This window comes from Nestor notabilis, unplaced genomic scaffold, assembly GCF_000696875.1.
Source record: "Nestor notabilis isolate BGI_N333 unplaced genomic scaffold, ASM69687v1 scaffold3640, whole genome shotgun sequence".
In the NCBI taxonomy this organism is placed as follows: domain Eukaryota; kingdom Metazoa; phylum Chordata; class Aves; order Psittaciformes; family Psittacidae; genus Nestor; species Nestor notabilis.
Genome location: NW_009910480.1, coordinates 19,604 through 30,146, shown reverse-complemented (window position 1 = coordinate 30,146; position 10,543 = coordinate 19,604). Strand labels below are relative to the sequence as shown.

Sequence of the window (10,543 nt, the reverse complement as noted above, 5' to 3'; positions counted from 1 at the left end):
AGCAGCCCAGTAACTAAGGTACCATACAAAACTATTACTGCTGCTACCACCAATAATAATAATGATAAGGGAAATAACGAGGGGAGAGATACAAAACTAAAATGGGGAAAGGAAAAGAAAACAATAAACACAAGTGATGCACAATAAAGTTGCTCACCATCTGCTGACTGATGCCCAACCCGACCTGAGCAGCAATCTGGACCTTCGAGGTGACTCCCCCCCAGTTTATATACTGGGCATGATGTGCTGTGGTATGGAATACCCCTTTGGCTAGTTTGGGTCAGGGGTCCTGTCTCTTCTTTCTCCCATCTTTCCCTCCTCCCTGGCAGAGCATGAGGCTGAGAAAAGTCCTTGATCGGAGTAAACATTACTTAACACACTGATGTTTTTAGTTATTGCTATCAGCACTGTTCTCAGACTAAAGCTGAAAACAGAGCACTGCACCAGCTACTAAGAAGGAGAAAAATAACTGTTACAGCTGAACTCAGGACACCTGCTCTAGTGTGTCTCCTTCCAGCAGGGAAAATCTGCTCCAGCCTGTGCTCTCCACTGGCCATAGGTCCTTGAGGAAGTATTTACCTGCTCTGGCATGGGGTCTTCCACAGTGCTGCATTGTGGGTATCTGTTCCAGCATTGTCCTTTCCAAGGGCTGCAGAGAAGTACCTGCTCTACCATAGTGTCTCCACAGGCTGCAGGGGAATCTCGGCTCTGTTATCTGGAGCACCTCCTCCCCTTCCTTCACTGAACTGGTTGTTCACAGGGCTGCTTTTCACATTCTTTTCCCCTTCTTCTCTGCCTGTGTGGTGGTTTTGTCCTTTCCCTTAGGTGCCACCAGCATGGCTGAGAGGCTCAGTGGTGCTTTGTGGTGGGTCTGTTGGAACCACTTGCGTCTGGCATTGGAGTAGCCCCTGGCCTCTTCTCAGAGAGACCTCTCCACTGCCTGCTGTCTTCCCACTACCAAAACCTTGTTCTCTACACTCAGTAAAGCAAATCATTAAATATTTTATACATTGGCAAGTACTTGTGCATTTGTTCAGCTTTGTTTCTCTTCTATCTCAAAACAGGTTCTTCTATTTTACTGAAAATTCAGAACGTACTACTTCAGTATGAGCAGGTAATAAAACATGAAAAAAATAAGTATAGAGCTGTCTGGCGAGAAGTAAGGAAACTGGAAAGTGAAAAGAATGAGTCAAAATTAATAGCAGAGGAGACTCAAGATTTGAAATCCATATTGGCTCACCAAGAAGTGGAATGGAAAAGTGACATCCAAAGCCTTAAGTAGGTAACCTTGCATTCTGATAATGTGTTATCTTGTCAGTGTGCATATTCTAGAAGATGCTGATGGTACAGGCAATAGGATGAGAAGTTTCTAGTCTTTTGGGTTTGGGTTTTTTGAATCCCATGGGCAAGTTATGCTATAAAGGATGTGATGTTGGGGGAAGGAAATGCCTGGATCTTAAGTCCATGTAAAATCTTCTGGATGTTGTTTTAACTTTTTTTTTTTTTTTTTTTTTTTAATAGCAGGAGAAGAGAACAAGAGAGTATGGGAAAATGAAATTTCTGAGACAGATTTGAGATGTGTTTTTTCTTATTTTTGTCTTTGTAGCTGCTGCTGATGTATAATACTAGGAATTCTGGTAACTCCACAGAGTGCAATTCTGAACACAGTTTAGAGCATCTGTGCGCTTGCTTGCTTTTTTATGATAAAGGTCAAATTTGGGATTGCCCCTTTCCCCGTATTCCTGAGCTGAACCTGGGTAGTGAAGTTTCTAATCACTGTTCACATCACGTAGGACAGGAGTGGCCAGCAGTCACCATATGAAATCCAGAAAGGACAAATGCAAAGCCCTGCGCTTGGGAAGAAATATCCCCTGTTGATGATGTACCATAGAATGGCCTGGCTGGGGAGCTTGCTGAGCAGGCCCTGGCTGTCTCAATCGAGTCTCTGCCCAGCCTGTATTTGTGCTTGGGATGCTCCCAACCTGGGTGGAGGACCTGGCGCTTAGCCTTGTTAAACTTCATGAGGTTTGCACAGGCCCACCTCTTGAGCCTGTCAAGGTCCCTTTAGGTGGCATCCCTTCCCTCCAGTGTGTCAACTGCACCCACGCAGCTTGGTGTCATCAGCAGACTTGTTGAGGGTGCACTTGATTCCACTGTCCACGCTGCCAACAAAGATGTTAAACGGCACCGGTCCTAGTACCCACCCCCGAGGAACACCACTCGTCACTGGTCTCCACTGACTGGAACAATTTGAGTGTAACCATCTAGCCAATTCCTTATCCTCTGAGTAGTCATCTGTCAAATCCATCTCTCCAGTTTAGTGACTAGAATGTCATGTGGGACAGTGTCAAATGTTTTGCACAAGTCCAGGTAGATGAAGTCAGTCACTTTTCCCTTATCCACCAATGCCATAACCCCATCTTAGAAGGCCACCAAATTTGTCAGACCCAGTTTCCCCATAGTGAAGCCTTGTTGACTGTCACCTGTTACCTCCTTATTGTCCATGCAACTTAGCATAGTTTCCAGGAGGATCTGCTCCATGATCTTGCCAAGGTGAGACTGACTGGTCTGTAGTTCCTTGGGTCTTCTCTTTTTCCCTTTTTAAAAATGGGGGTGATGTTTCCCACTTTCCAGTCAGTGGGAACTTCACCGGACTACCACCACAACTCAAATATGATGGATAATGTCTCAGCCACTTTATCTGCCGGTTCCCTTGGGACCTGCAGATGAATCTCATCAGGTCCCATGAACTTGTGCACCTTCAGGTTCCTTAGATGGTCTCAAACCTGATTTTCTCCCACAGCAGTCAGTTCTTCATTCTCCCAGTCCCTGCTTTTGCCTACTGCGATTTGCGTGGTGTGGCTGGAACACTTGCAAGGGAGGACCAAAGCAAAAAACATCCCTGAGTACGTCGGCTTTCTTCAGATCCCAGGTGGTGAGGTCTCCCATTGCCTTCCAGAGAGGGCCCACATTTTTCCCTAATCTTCGTTTTATTGCTGACGTACCTATCAGTGGACTTAGCATAGTTTCCAGGAGGATCTGCTCCATGATCTTGCCAAGGTGAGACTGACTGGTCTGTAGTTCCTTGGGTCTTCTCTTTTTCCCTTTTTAAAAATGGGGGTGATGTTTCCCACTTTCCAGTCAGTGGGAACTTCACCGGACTACCACCACAACTCAAATATGATGGATAATGTCTCAGCCACTTTATCTGCCGGTTCCCTTGGGACCTGCAGATGAATCTCATCAGGTCCCATGAACTTGTGCACCTTCAGGTTCCTTAGATGGTCTCAAACCTGATTTTCTCCCACAGCAGTCAGTTCTTCATTCTCCCAGTCCCTGCTTTTGCCTACTGCGATTTGCGTGGTGTGGCTGGAACACTTGCAAGGGAGGACCAAAGCAAAAAACATCCCTGAGTACGTCGGCTTTCTTCAGATCCCAGGTGGTGAGGTCTCCCATTGCCTTCCAGAGAGGGCCCACATTTTTCCCTAATCTTCGTTTTATTGCTGACGTACCTATCAGTGGTTTATTTACGTGTCTTGTACACTGATGTCATGGATAATGGAATGAAGTTAGAATTCCTTAGAAAGTTAAAAATCACAGTGAAAATAGGAAATCAGAAAAGATTGTAGAAAATCTGAAAAGATTTAGTATTTTTATGGTTTGAGTTGTTTCTGCAAGTTCATAATGTGGAATATATACTTTCTACATCAGTGCTTTAGTTTCTCAAATATTCTGTTAATCCCAGATGTGCTTTGAAACAAGAGGAGGAAAAGATGCTCAGAATAGAGACATTATATGAGAAAACAAGAGAAGAACTCAGAAGGAAAGAAGATCAATATTGTAAAGAGATGGAGGAAAAACAGCAATTTGAATTACACTCGAAGAATTTAGAAATGGAGTTAATAACGCTGAGAAAGCTCTTGAGACAGGTATATTAAACAATGAGTTAAACACTTTCTGCTTCTTTTTTCATTGGCACTGTATTTGAGTATGCTTAAAGAAGGAGGTACTTTGTTGTTCATGGAAGAGACATTAGATAACTTGATGAATTTTGAGGACAGTTGAGATCATGTTGGTTCACAAGTAGTCTGTTAATCTTTTTCTTGTTTGTTCTTGTAATTTTTTTTTCTTTGCAAGTTCATAATTCCTTTTAATGATTCCTTTTCTCCTTTTTCAAAATTTAGGTTTCATTTGTATTTCAGGCAAAGTCTGACTGAGTTATTTTTCAAAATTAACTAAAAAAACATTCTGTATTTCTTCTTAATTTTTCAGAAGAAAATTAAAGTTTATTATTTATAAAAGGATTATAACTGAGGAAACAAAAATGTTTGTAAGAATACACTGGACAATGGGAAGATATTGCTAGCTCTGATTCTTCTCAAGATGCAAGCAGTTTAATTGTATTACTGTAGGTTGAAGAAGAGCGTGATGAAACACAGAGGCATCTCTCTCAGGAAAAGAGTGCCAGAGCCCTGCAAGAAGGAATTTTGAACAACCACCTTTGGAGGCAGAAGGAACTAGAAGAAGAAACAAGACGAACTATAGAAAAAAATTCAGAGGCAAGCAATTTTTTTTTTCTGATTAATTAAATTTCACCATATTTGTTCTAAAGCCATGAAAAATCTTATATAACATTTTCTGCTTCTTAATGGATTATTTACAGTTTTCCAATGTAACTCAACTGTGTAAATACCTTTCTTGTTTTCCCTCATGTCTTTAAAAGTTCTGGAAAACAGCGTCGGTCCTGTATGTACCTGAATTGCATGTTCAAGTAGGAAACAAATAGAAGACACTATTTATGCTGTTTCCTAAGCTATTTGTTATTTTTCATTTCATAGACATTTTATCATTAGTTTTTAAGGATTCTAACAGTTAAAACACCTAGCTACCTGCATTAAGATTGAACAGGAAGAAAGTTGATTGACGCTACTTGTGTTCTCACTTGTTTTTTTTTTTTTTTTCTTACTCCGTTATTAAACTAACTTACTTCAAGTGTGTCTTTCTTTTTGATCTCCACATACTAAAATTCTGTGAAGGAATATGAAGACTTTTCAGTGGTGGCCAGTGACAGGACAGAGAGCAATGGCCATAAACTGAAACACAGTAAATTTCATCTCAACATGGGGAAGAACTTCTTTACGTGGGTAGAGCACTGAACAGGCTGCTCAGGGAGGTTGTGGAGTCTCCATCTCTGGAGAACTTCAAAACCCACCTGGATGCATTCCTGTGTAACCTGCTCGAGGTGGCTCTGCCTTGGTGGGTGGGGTGGACTGGATGATCTCCAGAGGTCCCTTCCAATCCTAATGATGCTGTGATTCTGTGAATATCAGCAATAAATTAAACTCTCTGTAGGAGTTAGAATAATAAGAGGAGAAAAAACAATCATAAACACTGCATTTTTTAAAAAATAATAATTTTGAAAGGAGTTTACTGAACTTACTAAGAACGTGCAATGCTTGGAAGAATTATTTGTTCTTGGTTATGCTGGCCAACAGATGTAGGGTGAATATGCGGAAGAAAGTCAAATATATATAATAAAGAGGAAATATACAAGACTAGTGTGTTCCAGGGATGATTGATATGTATAGCTAACTTTTAGTAATACAAAAGGATAAATGTTAAGAAGTACAATTGTGAAGGAAAATACCCTTTTTACCCTTTTTTTTAACAGATTTGTAACACAGCTGAATTAACCTTAAAGCAAATATTTTAAAGGCATGCACATATAAGAAAGTATTGTCATTTTAAAAGCTTTATACTTGAGATAGTCTAATAGATGTTATTGTTTGGTTGCTGGTTTAAGAAATAAAAAAAAGGCATTGTATATTCAGGATGTTCATTTAGGGTTTAAGGGTATGTTACACTTCCATTGTGTGCATACATTGTATATGTGCATGGGTTCTTAGAACAGTTTATGTATTACTTCACGTTTCACTCTCATCTTTGAAGTTGTGCTTCAGTGTTAGAAATGTTAAAACACAGTTTAATGCTGAAGTGGTTTTGTAGATTTGTTTCCTAATTGGCTATTTATTCATGTTTCCTGACATTTAGGAATCTGACACTGAGAGAGAAAAGGATCTGTTGTACAAAAATCAGTTGCTACAAGATGAGATTGGTATGCTAAGACTAGAACTTGATCAAGTAAGACTTAGGCACCAGGAGGAAGAAGGAAAGTATTTAGAGGAAAATGAAGCCTTGAAAGAAAAAAATGAAGATCTCAAAAAGGAACTTAAACTAAATGAAGAAGCCTTAACACAAACAGTTTTTCAGTACAATGGACAGCTGAACTTATTAAAGACAGAATCTGCAGTGCTAACTTCCAAACTTGAGCAGACAAAAGAAAGCAAAGACAGACTAGAGACAGAAATTGAATCATTCCGTTCCCGCCTTACCACTGCTGCTCAAGAACTTGAGCGTCATCAGTCATCAAAATGTGATGTTGAACGAACATTTCAGAGAGAACGTGATGAGTGGCTTCGCTTGCAAGACAAGCTCCATCATGACCTCTCTGATGTGCGAGAAACCAATAAGAGCTTGTCTCAGCAGCTAAGTAAAACTGAAAGTAACGCTAATAGTCTAGAAAATGAGCTTCACCAGTTGAAACAAACACTCAGAGAAAAAGCACTGCTTTTGGAAATGACACAGAAAGAGTTAAGTCAAGCCCAGTGTCAGGCAAAGGAATGCGACCATGCTCGACAACTTGAAAAAGATCAAGTAAGCAAATTTATAATAAAGCAGGAATCCATGCAGGAGCGATTGGTCCAGCTTCAGAGTGAAAACCTTTTACTCCGTCAGCAACTGGAAGATATGCAGAACAAGGGGATCATCAAAGAAAAAATAGTGAATGATGTGCAGGACCGGTTTAATGATATTTTCAGTAAACTCAGAGCTGATACTGAAAAGCAAGTTTACCTAGTGGAAGAGAGAAACAAGGAATTAAATGCCAAGTGTACTGATTTAAGAGAACAAGTCTTTAAATACGAGACTGAGAAAGTAGAAAGAGAGGTAAAGTATACACTTAGAAAGAACAATTTAAAGTTTGTTAGTTCTTGAAGCTGTTTTATGTTTCTAAAATGTATCAGGTGTAAGTTATATGCATGGGGACCAAATAATGGTGATCTGTTCTGGTTTGTCATGTTTCACTTAGAACTGTGGAAGGTTTTGGGAAACAGGATATTGCTGCTCATATCTGAGCAGAGAATGGAAAAAAGTCTAAGCTTTTATCAAGAAAAGTGATTCTTCTCTAGAAAGTTTTGAACTCTTTCCTTAGTCGATTTTATGCCCTATAGAATGATTTTGTGTTTGATTTTTGTCTTTCACTGATGACACAAATAAGAGGAAGAACCATCCTATATGCGAGGTTTGAGAAATGAAGATGCAGACAAGTGAAGTGATGCAGATGGATTTGTTTTAAGCTCTTACAGAGGAAAAAAAATGATTTCTCCATAAGTTGCTACCAAAATAGTAGTCCAGGTGTTAATTTATGTATGTGTGTTGGGGTTCTAAGGGGCCTGCCTGTTCCTCGAGAAGGTAATTTCAGACAGTGACCTAAGCTTTCTTTTCTCTATTTTGTGATGTGTAGCCATATTTAAATGCATTCCTTGTTCATGGCTCTGTGAAAGACTAATTAACTGGACAGAAGATTCATTAGGACATCAGTTAAACTGTCATTCTGCAAATTCACACAGTACATTAGTATGAAACATGCTCCTATGCAGAGCGCTAACATCATTTTATGTTGCACACCCATACATGAACCAAGTGTTGCTCCTATTACTGCATGTAGGTGGCTTTTGTGAAGGAAAAAGAGTGGAAAAGAATAAAGGTGGAGGTAAGAGTGAGGTACAGGTAGACAGCTGAAAAAGCTGTAGGTAATGGGAGAATGAACTGTTATATATGTTCCTACGAGTAGGTAGTCTCTTCTCTATTGTTAAAATATTCTGCCAATTCCAGGTAGAGCAGTGATTTAAAAGTTGCCTTACCCATTTTGTTTAATCTTCTTTTACTTTCTGGAAGATAAGAACTATGCACATTCAATATTTAGACTCTTTGGTGTAAGTTTTGTCTCCCTTAATGGTTTAGGTAGTGATTTAAAATTACATTTCCTTCTTCATAATAATTCCAGAATCTCAGATAATCTCAGATAACCACCTTGTTGTTTATTTGTCAATTACCATAGAGGGAGGGAAGAACTTCAGAAGTACTGTCGGTCATTTTAATCTGTGAATTGCTTTGTATTCTTACACCAAAGTAACAGGTTCTTTTTGAAGGTATTTGTACACACATATGAACATAGATTTTCATTAATCTAATGTCAGTATAAACACAGTTTTTTCTCTAAAACGAAGGTGGTAGGAAGACTGCAGAAGAATGTGATTCAGCACATACTTAAAACATATCTTGAAAGAGCTTTCAGATACATGTATTTGTGTAATTATATTTCTATAATGGAGGAATAGAAAAAAGTGATCTAATACATAGCCCTGCCTTTGGTCATCTGATTAGTATCTGCAGTCAAATTACAGTTCTTAGAATAGATTTCTTTGAATGTTGTTAGAAAAAAATACATGATCGCAGTGTGTGCCTGTATGTTGTTCAGAGAAGAATAATATCTGAGCTGCCTTTATGTTTTGGGAAACAGAAGCTCTCATGAACAGCTGCTAATAGCTTGGAGGTGCTCAGCTGAGAGACGAAGAGAGGTCGTCATCTGTACAGATGCTTGCTGGTTGCAGGCAAAATTTCATACCTTTGAATTCAATCCTAAACCAGGTTTAATTATATAATAAGTTAAAGTAAAGGTTTATTTAATGTTCTTAAAACTTTCTTCATGCTCATTGAACTGTTTCATTAGGGAGTGGTCAGACAGCTGCAGCAGGAGCTTGCCGATGCTCTTAAAAAGCAATCTATGTCAGAAGCTTCGCTTGAAGTTACTACACGCTACCGCTGTGACCTGGAGGAGGACAAGCTGCGCTTGCAAAAGGAATTGGAAAAGGTTAACACCAAGGTACATAATGTGTGTAACTATATGAAAAAACTGAGGGTGCCTGATGAAGTTAGGAGTGAATGTTGTCCTAAAACCATAGGAAAAAACATCAACAGGATGGATTTAATGATGTCTGAATGAATTGCACTGTTTTGTAAACTTGGTGTCCATGTCTTTTGACATGAAGACACTATGTCCTTACGTAGACAAAGGTGTTTGTATTTGCTAAGGTGCTTTGCAGAATAAACTGATGTGTTGTATTTGGTTTTGGCAAGCATGTTTTCTGATTTCTGAGTAAGAGTAGAAATACTGGCCTGCTGCCTTTGGGTTTTTTTATGTTTTCTGGGCCTATCCCCTGCTCCCACCACCAGGTAACATGCCAATTCTGAAAACTTCTGTGACTTACTCTGCATTTATTTATTTCCTTCCTATAACCTTCTTTGGCCCTGCTTAAGGATTTCACATCTTTAAACAGCCTTCTTGAAAGTGAATTGTAAATTACTTTCTCAGGCAGGGACCATCTTTTGCAGTGTTATTTCTCAAAATTAAATCAACTTAAATCCCCTTAAGAGGGAGTCATGAAGTCACTTTAGAAGAAGGGTGAACTTTTTAATTCATGTTTTCAATGGAGCAAACTAGTGGTTTTTTTTAAAGAGTGTCACAAGTCACCAAGAGGGCAGGAGAGGCAATGTTGGTGCTTTGAACTGTGCTATAGGAAATCAGCGGAGATTTCCTATGGGAGATGCCTCGGATGGGAGAGGCCATGACGAAAGATGATGAAGCAACGCAGTTTGTGTTCATCTGCTAGTAGACGTGAAGGTGTGAAGGTACTCTTTGCGTAGAGGGTATGCGCAGATACATGCAGTACTTGAACTCTTCAGCAGCAGCTGACTTCTCTGTATAAAAACTAACCTGACTACTGTGGATTCTTCCTACGATTTCACAGATCCGGGAGCTGGAAGAACAGCAACTTCAGTCTGAGCGTTGTGTCCATGACTTGAAGGCTGTCTTGGATAATAAGGAAAGAGAAGTAGCAGCTTCTTCCCAGAAACTGCAGGACCTCCTATTGGCATCTTCTGGGACTAATGCTACTATCAAACAACTGGAAGAACACGTGCAACGGTAAGAGAATAACACAGGGAAGTAAGCTGCCTGTCGCGTTCTAGAACTGTGCGAAAACTGCAGGATAGTCTTATTGTATCACAGCGCAGGAAGTTGATACACTATTTTGAAGGACGCTTTTGGATTCGATTGCGTTATTTCATGCTGTTCTTTCTGAATTGGTGCTCTGGTGGATTCCCGTAATAAGACCTGTATTTCTTTCTAAGCCTTGAAATTGAAAACGCCAAATTGGAAGCCACAGTCCAGCAACAAAGAAGTAGGACCGAAGCCCTTCAGAGGGACCTGCAAGCCTCTGCCTCAGTAAGCTGATCATAAACTTCCCTTTTTGTGAGCTCCTGAGCCTAGTTACCTGTTTCTGTGGGGAAATTTTAAGATGAAGTTTTCCTGGTGAGCCTAGGGAAAACTCAGTTCATGAATATAGGCTGGGCGAGAGCCGCC

The 10,543-nt window shown here is 39.9% G+C and overlaps 1 protein-coding gene across 1 annotated transcript in view; it reads left to right on the top strand.

The window, feature by feature from the left end:
* Positions 1–1,064: 1,064 nt before the first annotated feature.
* The window catches only part of LOC104402262 (ankyrin repeat domain-containing protein 26-like), a gene marked incomplete at its 5' end in the record, with an annotated part of 28,443 nt that continues 18,964 nt past the window's right edge, over positions 1,065–10,543 (top strand). Inside the window, 7 exons of the mRNA XM_010010089.1 lie at positions 1,065–1,278; positions 3,746–3,929; positions 4,413–4,559; positions 6,052–7,005; positions 8,852–9,004; positions 9,930–10,105; positions 10,312–10,405. Coding sequence (XP_010008391.1) covers positions 1,065–1,278; positions 3,746–3,929; positions 4,413–4,559; positions 6,052–7,005; positions 8,852–9,004; positions 9,930–10,105; positions 10,312–10,405 — 1,922 coding nt within the window. The remainder of the gene's footprint in view (positions 1,279–3,745; positions 3,930–4,412; positions 4,560–6,051; positions 7,006–8,851; positions 9,005–9,929; positions 10,106–10,311; positions 10,406–10,543) is intronic.